Raw genomic sequence first — 23,166 nt, 5'->3', positions numbered from 1 at the left:
TATTATAAGCAACCACTATGTCAGGGGCTGACCCAATATGTAAGGATCCTAACTGATTATGATAGTGATACTTGAAGCACTTTCGTAAATTAAGCTCTTTGAGCTACACTAAAATAGGACCTCAAGTAGTATGTTGGTTTATCAGTTGCCCCCATTTACCCCCTAAAACTTGTATGCTTTCATACCATTGAGTTATCTGGTCCCCTTGGCTGACGAAGAACCATTAGGCGAGGAGCACTGGCATCATCCAGGGTGATATTCTTCAAGCGATTGACCAGCCTATCAGGTCGTGGAGCTGCAACAGCCTTGGGGCCCTCGCTATAACAAAGTCAAGAGATGAGAATAAGCAACACTTGGTGGGAAGAAAGTAAGTACATGCAGAATGTGTCTTCTACCTAACTATCCAAATGACTCAGTGTTAATGAGGGGGGACTCTTGCCTCACCTAGCCAACTGGCTAGCAAGACAGGACAGACAAGTTGGTTTATCTTTTCATTCCCAACTCCAGGTTTATTACTGTGTAGGAGCTAAAAGAATCATTTGGGTGAGGTTCATCCCTAGACTGGTCTGCAATCAGAAAGACCAGTTCCGCAGACACATAAAACAAGGTACTGGGTATGAAAAAAAACCATAGAAAAGGAAAAATATGAAGAAATATTTCCAGAGACTCTTAGCTCCTCTCATGCTAATGGTGTTATGAAAACAAAATATAGTGCCAGAAATGGTAAACTATAAAATCTAGACAATGAAGAATTTACCACAAAGTGGCAGAAGCAAATTACAAAAAGCAGTGATGGAAAGTCAAGGAACATGATAAAGCAGAGATTGCAAAAGTTAAAAGACAAAGGTTACTAATGAACAACAACAAACTCACCAGACTCGCCAAACATTACAAGCACTGCACTTGCCAGTGCGCTGATTAAGAATCACTGAGAATTCCACCTCATCTCCTGCTTGTAGCTCAATGCCATCCTGAACTTCTTTCACATGGAAAAAGAGCTTCTTGCTATCTCCTACTTCATAGTTAATGAAGCCAAACTGAAAATTTAAAAAGATAGTAATGTAAAAAAGACACACCATAGGAGGGAAAAGGAAACTCACTTTGAATGAAACACAATGCATGACCCTAATTAGAAGGGGATTTATAAAACATGTCAATGCTGATGCTCCAGTTCAGCTGCCTGGGTCTGCAAAACTTAGGGAAGAAATGTATGTTTGAAATCACTGCCATTCACTCTAGCACAGCCAGAGTAACAAAGGTTATCTTGTGCCTACATATAATGCATGAACCAAGCTTTTGAATTAAGCAAAATCAGAAAAGTTGTTACTTGAACATATGCTTGTTCTGCTCCCTTCCAAAATCAAGCTGGGTTATGGTATTACTAGAAACAGCCATACAAAATGTTATATTCACTGTACTGAAATTTAAAAAAAAGTCTTCTCTAAGGACTCACAGATTCCCTTGAGATCTTAAGTACCAGGAAAGTTTTGTTTGCCCAAAGTTTATTTTATGAAAACTTCTATATACATGGTTTCTTTCTTTGTGTGGTCTATAAAAGAAGCTCTGTGCTCAAGAATGAAAAACTGTTAATATGTCTTTCTATTCTGGAAGTCTCACTCTGAACTTATTTTCCCCGTTATGTTAGTTATTAGTACTACTTTTACTTTCCTTTTGCTACTATTGCCATTTTTTTCTTTCCATGTGGTTTTTCAGTTTTTAATATGATCTTCAAATCATTGAAAAGGAAGATAAAGTGGAAAAAAAAATTGAATGTCGATGGTTCCTGCTTGGCTGAAAAATTTAAGGCTTTGGTTACCAACTCATAAAAAGATCCAATTGGATCCGGAGGTATTACCACTTACCTGATCTTTCACACACTCCACTGTAGCCCTACGCAGGGGTGTGATGTTGTAGGCCATAGTCTGTGCGTTTTGGCCCAGGACACACAACTGGAACTTGACACTCTCCCCTTTCTGTAGGCAATCCCCTTTGTTGGCCATCCCAACTATGCCAAATGGATAGACTTCACCTTTCATATCCCCTGTAGGGAGAAGCAAGTACAAAGTCTAAAAGCTAATATTTCACAACAGCCCTCTCTGTTGATGGTCCTAATAAATTTCTAAATAATTTGCTAAAAATATTATATTCACTAAGATTTTTAATACCTGAGAAATTCTACTTTAAAGCTTCAATAAAATCCTGAATGCTAAACACTACCATGAAAATAAAGGAAAACTTGTAGCTCATTGTCACTGTACTAGCTAATCAACAGCTTTAAACCAAGTGTATAGGGAAAATGAAAAACTCCAACAACACTATCACTTACCATCTCATTACCTAAATTTAAAGCACTATGGATTGCTCACATGATCCACTGGATTATCTTCTTTCCAAGTGCACAATATGAGCGAGTCAAAAACATTTCTGATCCATACCCAACTGGGCATTAAACAAGCCAAGCACAAGCAAAAGCACAACGTAGACAAATTTTTTGGCATTCCACCTCCTTTCTTTGTTCTGATTGTGGCGCTCTCAAACCTAAGGCACTTTTCTCCTAGATGGACCATCACACTTTTTCTTAATGTCAGATAGTAAATATTTTAATCTTACAGACTCCTATCTCTGTCACAAGTACTCAATTTTGCTGTTGGCAGTGAGAAAGCAAAGACAGTATGTAAATGAACAGCTGTGGTTGTGTTTCAAGAAAATTTTATTAATAAAAACAAGTCATCTTATTTGCTGAGCTTTGCCCTGGAATAAAAAGTTGGCTGAAAGTCAAGGCAGGCTACAGATAAAAACCAGGCCAAAGGGTTCATTCAGCTACCTATCAGTTCACCTGGATAGTGAATTCACCACTTAATCAACAAAAGTAGAAATGAGGGTAAAAATATCAGATGGAAGAAGTAGCTTCAAAATTGGGAATGCATTTAACCATTCTCTTGATGATTACAGAGGCAAGTGAAGATTTTCTTTTCAAACCGAGAGAAACTAAAAACTTTGAGGAAACACTGCCAAATAGAGCAAGTCATACAGAAGTATTAGAGACAACTAGACTAAGTGACGGAGAAGGCAATGGCACCCCACTCCAGTACTCTTGCCTGGAGAATCCCATGGACAGAGGAGCCTGGTAGGCTACAGTCCATGGGGTCGCAAAGAGTCAGACACGACACACGACTGAGCGACTTCACTTTAGCTTTTCACTTTCATGCATTGGAGAAGGAAATGGCAACCCACTCCAGTGTTCTTGCCTGGAGAATCCCAGGGACGGGGGAGCCTGGTGGGCCACCGTCTACGGGGTCGCACAGAGTCGGAAGCAACTTAGTAGCAGCAAAAGACTGTGATATTGGTAGTAACTACCATTTATTAAACACTATACTGATTCATATTTAATCTTTATAGAACCTTTTGAGGTTGAAGATATTATCTTCATTTTAAAAATGAAGAAACTGAGTAAGGAAAGATTTAATTTGTCAGGTTATACAGCTAGCAAGTGAAAGAGCCTGTGTGCAGATCTACGTCTGTCCAACACTGAAACACCTGGTCTTATATTAAGGTTAGCTGTCTTCCTAAAAGAGCTGTGTTCTCACCACCAAGTGGGGAAAATGTGATCTGTATAGTCCCAGAAAACTCTAGGCTTGGAGATTTCAGGGAAGTTTCCTTTTCTAAAAACCTTGCTTTTAGACTATATCGAAGTGTTGAAGATTAAGTGGATTAGGGGTTGGGAATGCAAAAAAAGGTAAAAGGGAAAATGAAAGAGAGAAAAAAGGATATTTTGATGTTATCTCATGAGTTAAAGTTAGCTGCCCACACCCACATGGCCCTTTTAGGGGTTTGATAATCATTATGGCATCATAGTTCAATAATGACTTGCTATAAAGTTAATTCATATTTGGAGATGTGCATATATGAGGATACTGGTTTCACAGAAAAAAGAAATTCCTAAGAACTCATGTGATAAAAGAACAGGTCCATCAAGGCTAATTTCCTTCTCTCTCATGACCTGCTCTTTCCACTTTATATTCTTCTATGACTCCCAGATAGCACAAGATTTATTCTCTTTTTAAATCAAGCTATCATCTTTTGTTGGCATTTCAAACCCTCTTATCAACCTCATCCTTACAGTAATTCTGCTATATTAATCATCCAGTATTCCCTACTGTATTTCCATTGCAAACCTGTTGGTCTTTCTGGTATTATCTGGAGCAAGCCATTATAGCAGTTCTCAGGGAGTTGTCAAAGATTGGGGGAAAAAAGGCAGAAAAATGAAAAAATAGGGAGCCTTGACCTAGAGACAAGTAGTAGGATCTTCATGGTATCCTGTAAGTAACAGACATAGTAAAATTTTCCAGGAAGCAAAAATGTTTATAGAATTGAATACTTACTAGAACATTTTGTCAATACTGATGTAAATAACCAGTGAATAATAGAGGACAAAATTGTGTTAAACCCAGCCAATTGTCAATGTCTGATTATCAACCATTAAATGCATATTTTTAGTGTGAGATTTTGTTCTTAGTCTATTATAACTCAGTTAGTAGCTCACATATCAGTCATTTATTCACATAAACCCAGGCTGATCTCATTTCCAAGAAATAAAAAAAAAAAAACAGCCAAGCATGGGTAGGAGAATAAAATCACTTCTCCTTAATTCAGTTTTTAAGGACAAATGCAACACCACATTTTTAAATCTTCGACATGCTCATCTGAAGGTAAGGCAAATTTCAAAACATGATAAAGATGTTCTTACCTTCGTCCACAATCTCAATCATTCCTTGGTACTCATTCTGTGTTGGATCAACACTCCTCAAGGGGCGAATGACTTTACCAGAGTAGATGGTGGGATCAGCTTCCTCAGTAATGCCATTCACTACAAAACAAAAGCATGTATACCTTTCTCTCAACAATTATATTGAAATGCTATTCCACAGGATTAAAAATCAAAAAGCAAAAATCATCAGGACAAATGTTAATAGAGGGCTAGCTGGTTGTCTGCTAGTCTTAAAATACTTCTAAGCTCTTATTAAAGATGTTCAAAGAATTAGTAAGTATTCATATTTAAACACGTCTCACCCTCTCACCTTTTCCAGGTGACCAGATGTCACCTTTATAGTGAGGTATTCCCTGGTCTCTAGAAGTAGTGGCAACCCCAATACTTATATACTTCTCCAACTTATTTTATCTTAATATCTTTCTGAACATACTACATATAGTATTTCACTCATCTTGCTTGCCAATTTGTCTTATTTCTTCATTGCTGTACCCCCAGTATCTAAAACACAGCATACATCTAGGTTATTTGTTAAACTGAATGAACATTCTTAACTCCTATTTCTCTAGAAAAACATTAAGGGAAAGTGTTATTTGGGAAATTGTATTACATAAAACCCAAAAAGGAAGCTGCAAGAAATCAAAGATTCTAAACAGCAACGATTTTCTGAAGTTCCCATTATTTTTCACATTTAAACTCATTCTTATTTAAGTAAGTCTTCTAGAGGCATGCCTCCCTCTCTAATCCCATGGAGATTATCCTGGGGTTATTTTTGAAAAAGAGTTATAGAATTGACAATAAACTCAAAGCAAATGATCTAAATAATCTAGAACAGTGGTTTTCAAACTTCAGTGTTCATCAGAATTACTTGCAGGATTTGTTAAAACAGGGTACCCATCTCCAAAGTTTCAGTAGGGTTGGGGTCAAAGAACATGTATTTTTAACAAGTGGCTAGGTGATGATGCTGTATCTAGGGATCACACCTAGAGAACACTGACCTAGAACAATAGGGTTTTTGCTCCCTCTCCCACCTTACCCTTCACCCTTTTACCTAAAGAATAGGCCTTTGACTTCATTAGAAGTCACAATTCATTACCTGAGTGTGTTTTGTTCACTTTTTCTGCACTGACTTTGTTGCCTTTTCCTTTGGACAAGCTGTACTCGACCATGTCCCCCAGTTCCAGGCTATCAACATCACCAGAGAACTCACTGCAGGGGAGGGGGAGGAAATGATATTTGAATAAATATTTACCACAAACATCAACGGGAGCAAGCAGCCTTTATTTCTTCTATTGTAATATTCATGATGTGCTTACAAATTGGATACAGTTTTAAGCACTGACTCATATGATCTTCAAGAATATCCTATGAAGAGGTACCATTATCCCCAGATTCAAGATAATGAAACTAAGATGCTAGGAGGTTATTTTCATTCAATAAAAAGATAATAAAAGTTACATAGCTATTAAGTGGCAGATTCAAACTGAAATTCAAACTGGATTCAAACTGAAACTGTATGGTTCTAAGAGCCCATGCTATGGGCTATGGCTAACCACTATGCTATAATACCAAATCAAATACACAATTCTCTGATAGCAACATATAAAACAGAATTCTTTTACTGAAGTAGACAGGGTCCTATACAATGTTCAAAGCAGATACAGGTCTTCTTATATCTTTTGACCACATGTTTTCTATATAGAGGTAGACAATTAACTTTATATACTGCCAAAATTTTACCAATATGAAATCTGAGATTAAAAACTACATAACCACCCAATATTAATATTTTTGACTCTAAAACCAGAGAATGGAAGCTCCAAGTTCCTAAAAGGCAATCCTTACCTGTAATGGAAAAAGATTTCCTTATCATGATTGGCTGTTTCAATAAATCCAAAATTATCCTTCAAAGTTGCCACATAACCCAAGAGCCTCTTGGAGTTCGAATTACGACCTAAGAGTCGCACACAAGTTGCAATCTGCTGTCCAGGCCTCTGTTTGTCACTAATACTAAATTCAACCTGTGAAAAATAAGGTGTGTGGAAATGACAACACCCCCAGACCTTGCTTTCCACTTAAATAGTCTGTATAAATAATTTGATGGAACAGATTTCCACCAGAACTATTACTTCTATTTCTCATTCCATTTTTCACAAGGATCAAGTTGTTGCTCTCCAGTGTGTATTCCTTACAGATCTCACTTTCTTTAAAGGAAGTCAATTAGAAAACCAGACATTCCAACCAAGTACAATAAAAATTAACCACAATGTAAAAACCTTTGGTATGATTTTACTTTGATGTTTTAACTTTCTTACCAATATTATTTATTTTAAATAAGGTAATTCTTTTGACATATCTAATGCTTAAACACTAACTCTTCAAAAAGCTTTTAACAAAAGCTTGCTAGACCCTATTCTAATTGAATAAACTGCTTTTAAATAGGAAGATGTTCATATATATATTAAACTTGTAAGCACAAAAGAATTGGAGCACAACTTGATAAAATTTAAAGAAACCATGTTTTCAGGATTTAAGATTAAGATGATAACCTTTAACTCTCCCTCCCTCTCCTTTCTCTAGTAAGAAGAATTATCTTGCCTTGTCTCCTATTTGAGGAGAAGTAGATCCTTCCACATCCTTGGCTTGAAAAGCAATAGTCAATTTCACCCCACAATCATCATAAGCAATAATGCCATCCTCAGTCTCCTAGAGAGATACAGACAGAAAACAATGAAAAGAATCAAGAACAACTGAAAAAACAGTATCAGCACAATTACAGTTATTATAGAATCCTGAGCCAGAGAACAGGCAGAAATTTCTTACTTAGGGTTCTCTAAAATATTTTTCATATGAATAAAAATATGGTCTTACCTTAACTCAAGGCCAACTCAATCTGCTATCATCTGGTCTTAAAGTCTTATCCTAGTTTTAACACTGAGAGGGAGAACTTGCTGGCAGGTCTATGCTAGTTTTCACAGCCAATCAGAAATCACCTCCCCAAAGAAAAAGTCCTATCTTCCTGTTAAACTAATTAGTGCTTTATAAAGAAACCTTGAGACTTTCTCATCTGTACCTCTATTCCGTGAGGAATATCCTTTCCTCATTTATCTCTACCTATTATATGTCAATGTCCTTAGTGAAACTGTCCCAGATGCTGTCAGCTTAAGAATTAATTTTTGACAAAGATCCCTTACCTTTTACAGCAGCATTTAAAATTGTTTGAATTAACCTGTTTCTATACAATTTTTAATCTGTTACCTAAGAGCAAAAATAATCTTATGGATAGCTTCATATTTAGATTCAGTGGGTTTTTTAAAAAATGGGGAATTCCAATGTGTGAATTCAGTCTACCAAAATTTCAAAGTTTTAAATTTCTTGGATGACAAACACTATCATTTCAGATGAGTGGTTCTAAACTGGGAGTGATCAGGAGACATTTGGCAGATTCTGGAGACATGTCTGGCAGTCACAAAGCGGGAGAAAAGATACTGGCCTCTAGTGAGTAAATGAAGAAGGCAATGGCACCCCACTCCAGTACTCTTGCCTGGAAAATCCCATGGACAGAGGAGCCTGGTAGGCTGTAGTCCATGGGGTCGTGAAGAGTCAGATATGACGGAGTGATTTCACTTTTACTTTTCACTTTCATGCATTGGAGAAGGAAATGGCAACCCACTCCAGTGTTCTTGCCTGGAGAATCCCAGGGACAGCAGAGCCCGGTGGGCTGCCATCTGTGGGGTCGCACAGAATCGGACATGACTGAAGCGACTTAGTAGTAGTAGTGAGTAAAAGCCAGAGAGGGATGCTGCTAAACATGCCCAAACGCAAAGAACAGCTACCCACCTCCTCCTTCCCAAAGACTTATCCAGCTCAAGATGTTAATATTGCTGAGATTAAAAACTTTGCTTTAGACTGATTCACTGTTCATATTATAGGCAATTCTGAAAGACTAACACTCCATTATTGTGTGAACAGTGGTTTCCTTTAAAGAGAAGAGACAAACTGTAAAAATCATTTTGATTAAAACTTACCTTTTCTTTGCCTTTATTTGGGCTAGTGGTTTTAGGATTCGAAAAAGTGGCCTCTTTTTCTACAGTGCCCAGAAAACGATGATCTGAATGGGAGTGGAACGAAACCGTGCCCTTGGGAAGTTTTTTAATCCTAATAGCATGATTTCTTTGGGCAGAGAGCATATCCTACAAATGATTAAAAAAAAAAAGTAACTTAAAACTGAAAAAGGAAGGACCAAGAAAACCTCTCATACTTTTCTCAAAAACTACTCACAGGAACCACAGTAAACTCTACTTCATCTGCAATATGAAGCTGGTTCCCATCCAGAATTTCACTGAAGTGGAAGAACATACGAGCATCACGATCCACACACTTGATGAAACCAAAACCATCTCTCATGGCAGCAATTACACCCTGAAACCAAAATAATACTGGCTGTGAAGACTGTCAAGACAACATTCAAATTTGGAAGTATCATCACATTAAATGTCAGGAATTAAATATCCAAATCTTGTATCCACATTTAAAAATTTCCATTTAAATACAAATTCACTGATTTCAATAAAATAATCCCTAAGCAACTGAGACTCCCCAGATGCTACTCCTTGGCCAATAAACAGTAGAAAAAGTATTTCTGAAGTAAATGTATGCAGCATATTCCATTTAATTTTCAATTGTCAAAAATATTGTTTTACAAGACGAGGAAACTGAGGTCGAAAGAGGTTAAGCAATTTGCCCAAAGCACATAGTTACTAAGTGGCAAACAATGGATTCCAAATAATGCCCAAGCTTTATGACACTGTAACTTCCAGAAATTAAAAATCTACAGAACAATACTTCAAATACCTCAAAAGTCAACTAAAGGCAACTTTATAATCTCAATTTCAAAAATCTTTTGAGCTTAGGCACAGGAGGATTTAAGATTTAGGTTTGAAAAATAAACTATATAAAGTCCCATCCTCATGGTTTTTTTCCTTCGTATTAAATTATCAGCTCTGTAAAGGCCTTATATCCAGAATAACTGGACATGACAGATACATGAATAGTTACTGAAACAATTACTATCAACACATCAATGACTTACATATTGCATATTTACATATTACAGAGATGATTACTCTATAATCAGTTTTGAATACAGCCTAAGTTACATTCTGACATTTAATCCTTGCTAAATCCTGATGACAACCAAGCTATTCAACAATGTTCTCCATACTGTAAAGCCAAACACATCTAAGAAACATTTTTTTGCAAACACTGCAAATGTCAAACACTGGGAAATATTACAGATCAGCAGTCCCCAACTTTTTTGGCATCAGGGATCCATTTCACGGAAGACAACTCTTCCAAAGACCTAGAGGTGGGGGGTAGGGAGGGGGTTCAGGCTGTAATGCGAGCAATGGGGAGCAGAGGGCTTGCCTGCTGCTCACTTCCTGCTGTGCAGCCTGGTTCCTAACAGGCTGAGGACCAACCAGTCCACCGCCCTGCTGTAGCTATTAACTGTAAACAGCACCAAATGTATATTACATCTGATAAAACTAATTCATCAAAGCTTAACTTTAAAAATATGTTTGGGCAACACGGGCATCATTTCCAGACATATATTCACTAATAAAAAATTTCAAGTCCTACTATAAAAACAAAACCTACTTTGTGGAGTATTTTATGGAACAATCTGGAAAAATCTACTTTCTACAATGATGAACTTAAATCAACTCAGTCTTCATATTTAAGGGCCAGAGAAGCACTGACTTTCAAAAGACCTTAGAAATCATCCTCTCCAAATTTCCATTCTAAAACCTTCTCACATATATTTCAAGGTAACCAGTTAGGTGTCAAACCAAGATTGATTCAATGTCTATATTCTTAATCACCTTAATAAGGTAACTACCCAATATTGTCATGCCTCAAAGAATTTTCAATACCATATTACAAACTTACATATAACATTGTCCCACCTACCTTCCACTTTGGATACGCATCTAACACTTACCATCTCTCTGGCTTCATTAGTGAACTGAAATGTATTTGATAGAACTTCTATGTTGGTTGCTCGTTCTAATTTGTCACGACGGTCTGTTGAAATATTAAACCTAACGTGGTCACCTTCCAACAGGGTCACCTTGGATTTTGTATCTTTGTCTCCAAAGGGAAGTTCTTTAGGAATCACAAAATCAACTTTGATGCGTCCTGGCAATGGGTCATTCTGATGAGAAGGAAAAACTATTTTAGCTGGAGATTTCTCATCCTTCCTAGTTCTAAGTCAAACAAGAAGAACACATAGTAAACCCATGTTATTTATAATAGATAACTCCCTAAAGGAAAAAAAGGTGTTGAAAACCTATGTTCAATTTGAAAGCTTTTGTGTTCTGTGGTCACATGACACAACCATGAACTCATGATACTGCAGTTAAGATCCTGCACTCTGATACTGAGAGATTTTATTTAAGGGAAAAAAAAAAAATCCAATCTCTTATGTTTTACATTTCCTTAACAATGATACCACTGGTCTCATCTTTTCACTCCCCCCAGACCCCTTACATACAAGCCCAACTGGGGCCCAAGCACACAGACATGAATTGTTTTCCCTCCCATCTAACCAGCAATTTTTTTGGTCCCTTTCTCCATATCACCCAGCTAAAACAAACAAACAATATATTCATGAATGTACCTACCAATGGTTTCCTATTTAAATTCTACACATTAAATACTTAATACAAAATTACATTAATTGAATATAAAAAAACTTCTGTATACCACACCATATTACTCTTATTTCTGATGAGGCAAAAGATGACTCTCCTGAAAAAAGACTATTTACCTGGTTTTTACTGGGTACTTTGGGGATGACTTTGGTTACAGTTCCTTCAAAATGTTCAATGCTGATATCTTCAAAAATGACTGTTCCTTGAGGCAACAGTCTGACATCTGTTGCAACTTCTTTACCCTAAACCAGAAAGGAGCATAGGGGGCACACATGTCATTTTAAGTGTTTCATACATTTTAACTACTTACTTTAAAAGAAGGTCAAAGGTCAAGTTATTTAACTATCTTACATTTCGGTCCTTGATTGTGAATTCCACGTCATCTCCAGGCTGTAAGGATTCTAAGTCACCCTTAAATTCACTATAGTGAAAGAATATCTCCTTTACAATATCGCCTCTTTCAATAAAGCCAAACGCCTCCTAGAGGCAAACAAATATGAAAAAAAAGCAGGAATATTATGCACTATTCAGCATATATATTTATGATTACAATTTACAATTAAGAAGCCTTTTAAGTGGCAACATTATTATTTGGTAAAGTCTAATATTAATACCAATGAAATGGCCATTTTAAAGAATATAATTAGTAACCAGATTGCTTTTGAAGTTAATATTTTTTAAAGGAAAGACAAAGAAGAAAATCCAAAGACTTGAGTTTGAAAGACTTAACACAGCCAAAAAAAAAACTCAAGTTTGTCAAATTTGATGACACTTACTTTCATGGCACAAACTACTCCCTGATAGCGAGCTTGTTTCTTTTTCAACAGCATAATATTACGAGCACTTACAGCACCAGTACTGGAAAAAAAGAATCAGGTGGGGATAGTGGGGAACAAAGAGGGGTGGAAAATGCATTGATCTGGTTAGATACAATGACTTTAGAGAAACAATAGTTTTCTAAGCCCTTAACACTTCTGCATTATCACTAATATAAGATTTCCTAATACACAATCCTTTTCATATAGCTTCACATGCAAAGGACTTTTGCCCAAACTCCCTAGCTTTTGAAACTGGGCACATATATATGTGACCGTTTTCCTTTTGGGCTGTTGAAAATAAGTCCACAAATTGGATGCCATCAGATGGGGAATGCTAAGGTTTTAGAAAGGCCATTACTTGAACAAACACTGAGTAGGAATTATGTACTGCATACAAACATGGGGAAACAGAGATAAGTAAGAGATGGTCCTGTTTACAATGAATACTGAATTCAGTAGCTATCCCATCAATTATACAGCAAAGAAACCTTGAGTAAATGCAGTGATTATAGGAGATATTTGCTATGCTTTAAAAAAAAGTGACATTCACCTCCACTGAAAAGAGAGATGTCATGTTGCTAAACTGTCCCCATCTTTGAGCAGCAGCATGTAAATCTGACAGTGACCCCACTGACTAGCCCACCAGGCTCCTCTGTCCGTGGAATTCTCCAGGCAAGAATATTGGAATGGGTAACCATTCCCTTCTCCAGATCTTCCTAACCCAGGGATCGAACCCAGGTCTCTTGCATTACAAGCAGATTCCTTACCATCTGAGCTACCAGGAAGCCCTTAAAGATGGCACAAACTGTATAAGATGGAAGAGTATTTGTTGGTGTTGTTTTTAAGATCTTCAGACCAAGCTACTGGTCTGTTACTTCCCTTAATTCTTCATGGACAAAGTCCTTCATGGACAACTGTCCTTTTTATTTCAGAAACTTAACAGACTAACAGAAGATCCTGGAAAAATCCTATGTGCTTTTGCAACTCACTATAGTGAAAAGGTCTTATTTAGAGCCAGATTTGGGATTGAAATGTCAATTTAAAAGCTGTGTGACTTTAGGCAAGTCACTTTATGAGAACATACCTCACTTTACACATGGAAGACTTAGTTCTGAGGATTAACAACTATACATAAATATTTAGTACAAGACCTAGCACATTCAAGACTTTATTAGGATTAAATAAAACCCTTTCATTGGCTCCCCATCCACCTCAAGCCCTATTCCCTAGTTTCCTACTTAAGATTAATTTGAGGTCTCAGACTAAAACTACTAATATCCATACCTGTTACTCAATCTGATTTCTTCTAGTCTTACAAGAGGTAAAGCTCAAGGCTAATAATTCTGCACAAACCACTGGAACTTTATTCTGTACTGCCAGTGAAAGTCTATTCCCAGCACTTTCTCCTATTTTTAAGTTCCCTTATATCTATCTTTTCCAGTCTAAAGTAAAAATAACCATCCCTGGGCTTTCTTAAGTACACTTTCCTTAACTGCTTATGCCAAGGAATTCAACAGCTCAATCTCCTGCCTGTCACTAGCTTGATCAGATCTATACATACAACTACATATTTAATATCTTCACCCACAGACACCTCAAATTCAAAATGCCAAAATAAGCGTAATTCTTCTCCCACCCTTAATCTTTCTGCCGTACCTCCTAAGTCCAGTTACTGCTATCATTAGCTGTCTAGTAGCCCAAGCAAGAAAAATGGCATTTGGGACTCCTCTTCCCTTAGATCTAATATACTCCTCTATCAAGTTATTAAACTTGGTCATTTTTTTTTTCTCTTACGTGATTTGAGTTCTATACCCTACCACCACTGGCCTATCCATATTAGACCCTTATCTTTCATATTAACTCTCAAATCTCTGCCTCTTATCTAGAGGATCCCTACTCTCCAAAAGCCTACCATCCCCACCACTTCCAACAATTGAAACCATACTTCCCCAATTAAAATCCTTCAAAGATTCCTGTTACTACTAATGAATAAACTTCAAACTTCATCCTTCTATGATCCAGTCAATTCAATCAACTCAAACTTTTGGCCATTTTGCCCAAATGCTACTTCCTCTACCCAGAATGTTTTTCTCATTTCCCTAGTGACTCCTCATCTCAAAGTGCACCTCAAGCACTGCTGTTTGGTAAGACTTTCACTCATCTCCAGTAGAGATCCTTCAAAGTTCTGATCATGTTTTAATTATCCTATTTCTGACACCCTGCATAGTGCTTATCATAGAACTGATGCTCAGATGTTTAGCTGATGAATACCAATTTAAAAGATCATGACAATTATCCAGATTTACAAGTTAGGTTTTGACTCACTTCAAACTTCTTACTTCCAAAAAGAAAAAATACATTTAAATGGGAGAAAAGAACTTACTGTTTATTGTTATCAATTACAAAGTTTATTTTATCTCCAGTTTCCAGCTGAACATTCCCTTCAACATCTTCAGGGGTGTAAGTCAGATAAAACACTTCCTGTGAATTAACAAGTTATTATTACTATATTGCAGGATGCATGTTCACTGTATAATGTGATTTACTTTGTTAAATACTTCTTAAACTGGCATTTAAAACCAAATCTCTTAAAATTAAATGACTTTTTGACAAGTAAATTAACTTATGCATATAAACACACTTTCCCTCCAAGGTGCTGATGACTTTTGCGAGTCCACAGCTGAGCAGCAATCCAACTTCAAAAAGCTTAAACACGTGGAAGCATTTGCCCAGAGGCTGTAGTTACATTTCAAGAAAACAATTTTTATATAAGGCATTCCAAACAAAAAAGCTGGAGTTAGTGCTTAAAAGGAACCAGAAAAAAGATCCCTTCCCACAACCCCCCCAAAAAGTAAGTAAAAGAAGCATTTTACCTTAATGTTCTAACTAAGGTCACACTTGGGCAAGCTAAGACACTTGGAAGTCCTATGGATTTTTTTTTCTTTTTAAAGTTTTTGATTATGCTGCACTCAAAGCCTCTTTGAAACCAAATTTAAAACTGATTTTTAATCAACTGCAGCTTACGTTTTCTATTTTGAATTTTAAAGTACGCTTATAGATCACATGGTGGATCAGGCAAAGGTTTAAGAAAAATACACAAGTTTACCCCATTACGTTCGTAGCATACACTCCCTGTTGGACTCTGACCCGGGGCAGCTGGAGATTTACTCTCTAAGTTGTGAGGAACAGCGCACACAACCTACCAGTCAAAAAAAAAAAATTTCCATTGCTAATCATTTCAGGAGCAGCACTGTTCAATATAAACTGAATTTTAATATCCTCTATACTATACATAGGGATGCATTTTAATATGATCCACAGAGGATGTCATGCTGCCAAGTTTCAAACTTACAGTACATCAACTGACTGTAAGTATAGACTTAGGGTTATATGTAAAAACCCAAATGACTCTTGACCAAATTTTTATTTCAGGTCAAGAAATGCCAGTGCTTCTGATACAATTTTAAAATAGTAACTTTTATATACTATAGCTCTCTTGCGTGCAAACTGAGGAGATGGGGTGAATCTTCCTTTTCTAATGTGAAAGATAAGCAAATTCAGGGCCCTAAGAAAATATAAACACCAAAGTCACTAACTTGTCCATTAATTCGTTCTTCAGGGAGGATTTCTTGTTTTATCTTCACCAGTTTAACAGCTATGGGTTTCCCAGTCCGCCGGTCAGATGATACTTCAAATTCAACATCATCTAAAATAAAGAGTGTTATATTTGTTGAACTAATTTTGGTAAAATGGTATCTCACTTTAGAGTTAAACTTAATGCTGCATTTGAGTTTTTTCTCTAAGTGTAGTCCCTGGACCAATGGAAGCAGCAGCAACATCACCTGAAGCACAGCAGACAGGTGAATTCTCAGGGCCCACTCCAGACTTATTCAAAAACAGGCTCTGGGCATCAGGTACAGCTATCTATGTTTTAACAAGCCTTGTAGGTAACTTTGATACACACTAATGTTTCAGAACCACTGCTTTAGACTAAGTTAGTAGTATCTCAGTCTTAGTTTTCATGGCACTTACACATACTACAAATACGTAATGATGATGTGATTTGGCAAGCTTCCCCCCACCTTAAAATCCCTCTATACCCTCAGTTACTTCATCTGTAAAATGAGGATTAACCAATATAACACTCTTATACAATATTTGGAATGCCAAATATTCACGTTAACACATTATTGACCAGAGACGTTATCAATACATTTTTAGAAAAAGATAATCAACATCACTGTTCAAAGTCAGTAGATCTTAAAATTTATCACAGGTTCATTACACAAGTTATGACTGTCCTTATCATTCATTTTGCTTTTTGTGCCAACCCTGTGTATATTATAAATGCAAGTTTATCACCGTAAAAATTTTTTAAATGACATTGCAAAATTTTGAGTGAATAATTTTTTGGTGAATTTTACAGATTCTTTATCTGAGAGACGTATATACTAGTGGCTCAGAAGATAACAGTTCTTCAAAATATAGTTCAGACAATGTGACTATTAGACCAACAAAAACACAAAAATCCTTAGTGACAGATTCTGATACAGAAAGTGAAAATGAAACTCATGATGCTGGAGAAGCCTTTACAGGTGTGTCAGGTGTTAACTACTGCACACAATAATCCACAAAGTGTTAGTGAAATAACAGAATTAATTTCTGGCCAGTCAAGATAAAAATATCAGACACTGGTTTCTGCAAAAATCCTTGGTCAGTAATGAGTTAACTATTGCTCTTTTTTCTCAAAGATATTTTATAACACACACAGAGACCCTGTAACTTCAGTCCTTTAATAAGCCACATTTTTTCTACACATGAAAGTAATTTCTATGATGTCAGCCAAAATGAATTTCCATATAGTTCAATGGTAACATCGGAAGAGTTATTTTTTTTCAGCTACTACCCAAAGTAGGAACAGGCAAAACAATTAAAACTAACAATATAAAAGTTTTATTTTACTGGCTTAAAACCTAATAGCCAAACAATCATTATTATGGGAGTAACAAAGCTACCAAGTATTTACTTAAAAAATATTCAAAGGTATCTTTTACTCAATAACTCTTTCATCCCTCAAAAAGATCACCACCACAAGTAAAATCAGGATTTTGCTGATTTATATAGACAAACTTCAGTAATTGGTACAATGAAAAGGCCAAAACCATAGCACTGTCAGGAATAAGTTGATATGCAAGAAAAATTTGGGATCAGTTTTATAAAAAGGAGAATCGACAAATTACCTCCTACTTTTAAGTCCTGCAGGTTGCCATTATACTGTGAACAGTGGAAGAAAAGTCTAGCTTGCCGTTCTGAACACTGAATAAATCCATAAGAGGTTAGCAGTTTTTCAATAACCCCAGTCTCACGCAGTGCTGCTGAAGTACCATTGGGGTACCCATTATGTCCATTGTTGTGGAGAAGGTTTGGATCAAAGCTCATCTGTTTTAAAAAGAGAAAGAACTCAATACATACAGATCTGTACATTCTCTCTGTAGCATACTACGTCTGATTAACAAATCACCGAACTTTTAATATGAAAAGGCAAAGAAAATTAAGGTAATACAAGTAAAGGGAAGATTATGTTTTTATTACTGAAATGTTAATTTAGCCAATAAAACATTTCAGAGGAAGTAATTCAAATTATTTTGGGGAACCGTCCCAATTTATGGTAGGATTTTCACTTCCCACAAATCAAATTTCTGGAGTTTAAATATTAAGACAAAGCAACCACATAAGTAAAAGCTGCCTTTAATTAAATTACTAAAACATCATCAGGACAAAGGTAACTAATATTCACAAGATGGAAAACCAAACTACCAAGACATATCATTAAGGAATTTATTTATTTTGAAAGAGAAATAGAAACCTTGATGCTATTTGGTAAGCCATGCATCTTGAAGGCAATTACTTAAGTTAGTAAAAAGAATAAAAGAAACCTTCTAAAAAAAAAAAAAAGAAACCTTCTATGCAATACTTATTTCAAACTAGAAAATGCATGCATGCTCAGGTCTTTTAATGGAAGACGACTGAAAACAGTGATTAGACAAGAGTTTTCTAAGTACTCCAAGACAACAAAAGCTCTTCAATCCTAAAAATAATCAATCACTTCACAGGCACAATTAAAAGAAATCTTTTCATTTGTTTCAGACACTGATGAAATCTCCAAATACTGTCATCTGTTTCTATGATTAGATAAAGCAAAATAAAACACTCTTTAATATAAGAGGGGCTATTTAAATGCAATGTACTGGGACCTATTTAATCATCAGATACTGTCTATCACAGTGTGTATTCATTTTATTTAAGTGAAGCAGGACACAGGACAAAATCCCTAGGGAAGGTTAGGTCTATCACTGATCTACTATAGCAACATATCCACATCCTTACAACTAGTTTTAGACCTTTTCATTGAAAATTTGACTCATAAGCATTTTTACTTGTCTGATGTTGGGCATTAATAAGAATATTTTTCATTAGGAAAAAGAGACCACTGAAATTATAGAAACATAAACCCAAGTTTCAAGTAGTTAAACACTGTGTGGGACAGCCAAACCATGCAAAACAAAGCCATCACATCTATAGGTGGTTAGTTCCAGTTCTTTCATGGTAGACACTGTTTTGTGCTGGATGTGTTAACTCATTTAATTTTTACAAAAGCCCAGGAGCATGTAATACTGTCCCTATTTTACTAATGATGAAATAGACACTGAGATTAAATGACTTACAAAAGTCAAATGACAGAGGATTCAAAACCACATGCACAATATAGACTCTAAACTAGGGCACGTCAAAGTGAAGTTACCCAGTGATCTGGTTAAAATACAAAATCTGACTCACTGGCAGGGGTTTGAGATTATCTGTTTCTAACAAATTCCCAAGGGGATACCGATGCTTTTGCTTCCTGGACACCCTCTGAGTAGCAAGCCCTAAACTACTAAACTTACCTTTCAAGATTCAAGGTGAAAGAAATGCTTAGGGAAGTTAGAAAGTAAGTTTGCAGGGTATTTCAATCAAACTGAGTGATGCTTCTTAGTCATGCTCTTAACACAAAGAAAAAAAGCTAGGATGACTGCTTCCCTGACTTACAGATCTCTGATACGTGGGGGTCCTCTTTTGTTTTTTAGTCCCAGATGAGGTAGAAGATGAAGATAAAGGTAAAGAAAGTGAAGGAGGGGCTGCAGGAGGGGGATGAGGATCGGATGACACAGTAAAAACGTTCTCCATCTCAAACAGCTGTGATAACATAACACAATGTTTATAACTATCATCAATAAAAATTTAATACATTTGACAGTCAACCTGTGTATCTTTACCTTTACCATTAGGTTACTTCAGCAAAATAGCAATCATTTAACCAGATTTCTATCAACAAAATAAATTATAGCATTAACATTAAAAGGTCAAACCGAAATGCATTTTTAAAGCACTTACTTAATCCCTAATCCACAACATTTATAATTTTTAACATGCCGTAAGGACTCTGGCAGTTGCTACAATGAGACAGTTGAGCCCAAAGTCTTCAAAATGTCTCACAACTTCACACAGAATCCAATATTCTCAATCACTTGTCTCCCTAAAGAAGGTTATACACCGGATAATTCAATGGTGTGTAGGAAGAAAGAATCCTAACTAGAATAAATATATTTTGTCAAGAGATAACAATTAGCTTTTTAAATGGTTATTATGTATTTATAGAAAAGGCTTTGCTGAATTGCTTTGTCAGACCATATCACAGATCAAACATAAAGTATTCTGAGGTTGAGTGGAGAGCCTCACCAGAGATTGACAGCGAAGCCCTCCTTTATTTACTTTCAGCATATTAAATTTACACTTCCCTAAGTGCACATACAAATTTAGTTATCTAGTTTAATTAAACTGCCCTCACAAATAGAAAAGGTGTTGAGAAAGATTCCTAGAGAAGAATCTTAGATAGAAGATAATGCTAATAAAGCAAGCAAAGGCAGAGTAGTGGGAGCCAACACTTCTCATTAGTTCTTGTACTTCCACATTATGAAATAAATCACCATTAATGAGATCTGACAAGTCTCAAAAAAACTAAGATCAAGACTGTGATACTTATGCCAGCAATAGTAGTGATAAAACACAAAATCCATACTGTGCCTTAGATATTAATTCATGATAGTATAAAGTTTTTAAATTAAACACTTACAAACTAAGCATCCAGATATGTATTCTGAGTGAGGCTGGAAAGTTTCTGTTAACAGGTAAACTACTTTTATAATACTGCTTATTTTAACTTTGTCCTATTTGTGCCACTGCTTTGTAATGCAAGTATAATCACACAATTTATAAAAATATACACATGTACACTTTCAAATTAATTTGAAAACCACTATTTCACCATGACTTACTTAGATCATGACTTTCAATCTCTGCTTTTCTCATGTTTAGACTATAGTTCTAACCATTCAAGTAAGAATGCAATGATATGATCTGTAATACATAAGCCAGCAAGCTGCAAAAACCACATCTCCACTCCTAGCAATCTAGCTAAACGTAGGAGGTAGTAACTCATTTTTCTCACCCTAAGGGAAAATGAACCCAAATCAGAAGGGATTACAGCTGTCATTCCTTCTAAGACTAAACTGTTCCCCAGGGAGGGCACTGGAATCTAGGCTGTATCACTTGTGTCTCATCGCACTTTTAGATGTGCACATCAAACGGAACTGAAACAGAACGTCTCTTTTCTCCTAGTATCTTAGGTTTTTTTCCTCGACCCTTTATCCAATTTGAGAACTACTTTTTAAAAATGGAAAACCATGTATTTTTCAAGCAACTTTAGATGAGAGAGTATGTTTCCTTAATAAAATTCCTAATAGTACACTTAAATTCTTTTTTAAACCACCACCAACAAAACTTTAAAGAAAACACCATTAGACAAAATGGTAGGTCATTTAAAAAAGAAAAAAGCATATAAAACCAAACAATTACATAAAAAAAGAAATTCAGTGGAAAAAGCAGGTAGCTCAGCAACAGATGCTTGTTTATAAAAAAATTAAAGACAAAAAAAAGGAGGTGGTGGTGGGAGGAATGAACCAGTATATAAATGTTATTTGGCTTTTTTTAAAAATAGGTGGAAAATTCTATAGTTGCTCAACTCACAGCATACAAAAAGTATATTTCAGATGAACTGAGTTAAATGCCTTAACAAATATTAAATAAAAATGTGTGTATTTATAAAGATTTTGGAAAGGGGACTTTCTAGATTTAAAGTCAAAAGAAAAAGGTGCAAGGGAAAGGATCGATGTTTGATTATGTAAAAAGTATAAACTTTTATTCTCAAACCTAAAGAGAACAAAAGCACATGTAAATATGTAAGTGCACCATTAAAGAACTTAAGCAAATCAGGTAAGAATTAAACTACTAGAATATAAGCTTCATGAAAACAGGTACTTTTTATTCAAAGCTAAATCTCCAGTGTTACACAGTGTTTAGCACATAGTAAGCACTCATTTGCTGAACTGTGGAAGACAAATAAATTAGTCTTAAAAGATTATTCATTAAAGACAAAATATATAAGCTTCAATTGTGGCAAGCAAATATTTAGATAAAGCAAATTATTCATTTATCAAACTACCAAAGAAAAGATTTAAAAAATATTGAGGAAGTAGGTTAAGAACACGCTAATATTTTTTCATGGTGGTAAACTGGTGTAATCTTTCTGAAATACAATTTAACCACATGTACCAAAACATGGGGGTGTTTTCCTTAATAATTCTACTGCAGGAAACCCATCCTGAGGAAATGTGAACAAGGCTTTATGCAAAATGTGTTCACTAAAATGTTTTAATAACAAATTTCTAGAAACACTCCAAAGTTTAACAATGGGTCAATAAGTCACAGTAATTTATATAACAGCAAAAAATATTTATATGATTTCAACTGGTATTTTAAAAACAAAAAGACCATTAAAATCTACTTTAATACTCACAGACAATAAAATACTTAGAGGGTGTTTTAAGGGCACAGAGGTAAAATTGGTAAATGGGAACAGAATCCAGTACTCCCTTCTCACTCCACCACTCACATTCCTAACCGCTGCTTTATGCACTAAACCATGATGAGCGCCTACAATGTGGCAATGCCGTTCTAGGTTCTACCTGTATAGTAGTGAACACAACAAACAAACATCACCAAGTCCAAGTTTAGACTTTTTCTTCTTGCAACATTTCTTGAATTGTTTCTCCTAACCTAGTCTGCTTGGCTCTCATTAGTTTAGAAAAGGTAGTCCTTTCCCAAGGGGGGAAGGAATCAGATGAATTGGAGACTGCAATGGACACATTTACACTATTGATATTATGTATAAAATAGATAACTAATGAGAACCTACTGGCACAGAAAACTCTACTCAATGTTCTGTGGTGGCCTAAATGCTAAGGAAATCCAAAAGAGGGGATATTTCTAAATATATAGCTGATTCACTTTGCGATATAACAAATCTAAACATTGTAAAGCAATTATACTCCAATAAAAATTAAAAAAAAAAACAAAAATAAACCAAGGTCACCTAATCACAGACAACTGGGCTTTAAGCTACAGACAATAATAAAGTCCTCGAGCACTCCTTACCACTTCCAGTTTGCCACTGCCCGACTGAAATCAATAAATGTTCAAATAAACTCTTATCAAAAAAACCCCAATCTATTTCGCTGTACAACAGTTTTAGAAAATTACTGTTTTCTTAATCTAAACATACCTTCCCTTAACTTCCTCTGCTCCTTTCAGTTTTCTGAATGCAACCGTTTTTCAGACTAACTGCTGTGTTCTGGATATGTTCTAAATAGTTATCCATAATACAGACAGCGCTGAGTGATTATGTTTCTTGATTCTGTAGACTAAAAAGTTT

The 23,166-nt window shown here is 35.8% G+C and overlaps 1 protein-coding gene across 4 annotated transcripts in view; it reads right to left on the bottom strand.

Moving 5' to 3' along the window:
• The window catches only part of CSDE1 (cold shock domain containing E1), a 35,639-nt gene that overhangs the window by 1,540 nt on the left and 10,933 nt on the right, over positions 1-23,166 (bottom strand). Inside the window, exons 3-20 of one of the 4 annotated variants that reach the window (XM_027535973.1) lie at positions 19,386-19,532; positions 17,540-17,738; positions 15,896-16,005; positions 15,406-15,498; positions 14,683-14,780; positions 12,258-12,339; positions 11,833-11,961; positions 11,598-11,723; positions 10,770-10,982; positions 9,050-9,190; positions 8,797-8,961; positions 7,367-7,474; positions 6,614-6,789; positions 5,865-5,977; positions 4,748-4,867; positions 1,863-2,041; positions 874-1,037; positions 186-318 (exon numbers count right to left, since the gene is read on the bottom strand). In XM_027535973.1, coding sequence (XP_027391774.1) covers positions 186-318; positions 874-1,037; positions 1,863-2,041; positions 4,748-4,867; positions 5,865-5,977; positions 6,614-6,789; positions 7,367-7,474; positions 8,797-8,961; positions 9,050-9,190; positions 10,770-10,982; positions 11,598-11,723; positions 11,833-11,961; positions 12,258-12,339; positions 14,683-14,780; positions 15,406-15,498; positions 15,896-16,005; positions 17,540-17,738; positions 19,386-19,523 — 2,487 coding nt within the window. In that variant the 5' untranslated portion in view covers positions 19,524-19,532. The remainder of the gene's footprint in view (positions 1-185; positions 319-873; positions 1,038-1,862; positions 2,042-4,747; positions 4,868-5,864; positions 5,978-6,613; positions 6,790-7,366; positions 7,475-8,796; positions 8,962-9,049; positions 9,191-10,769; positions 10,983-11,597; positions 11,724-11,832; positions 11,962-12,257; positions 12,340-14,682; positions 14,781-15,405; positions 15,499-15,895; positions 16,006-17,539; positions 17,739-19,385; positions 19,533-23,166) is intronic. The other 3 variants (XM_027535975.1, XM_027535974.1, XM_027535980.1) reach the window with 3 other exon arrangements.

The sequence above is a fragment of the Bos indicus x Bos taurus genome, chromosome 3 (assembly GCF_003369695.1).
Source record: "Bos indicus x Bos taurus breed Angus x Brahman F1 hybrid chromosome 3, Bos_hybrid_MaternalHap_v2.0, whole genome shotgun sequence".
Classification (NCBI taxonomy): domain Eukaryota; kingdom Metazoa; phylum Chordata; class Mammalia; order Artiodactyla; family Bovidae; genus Bos; species Bos indicus x Bos taurus.
This window is presented reverse-complemented; position numbering and strand designations above follow the sequence as displayed.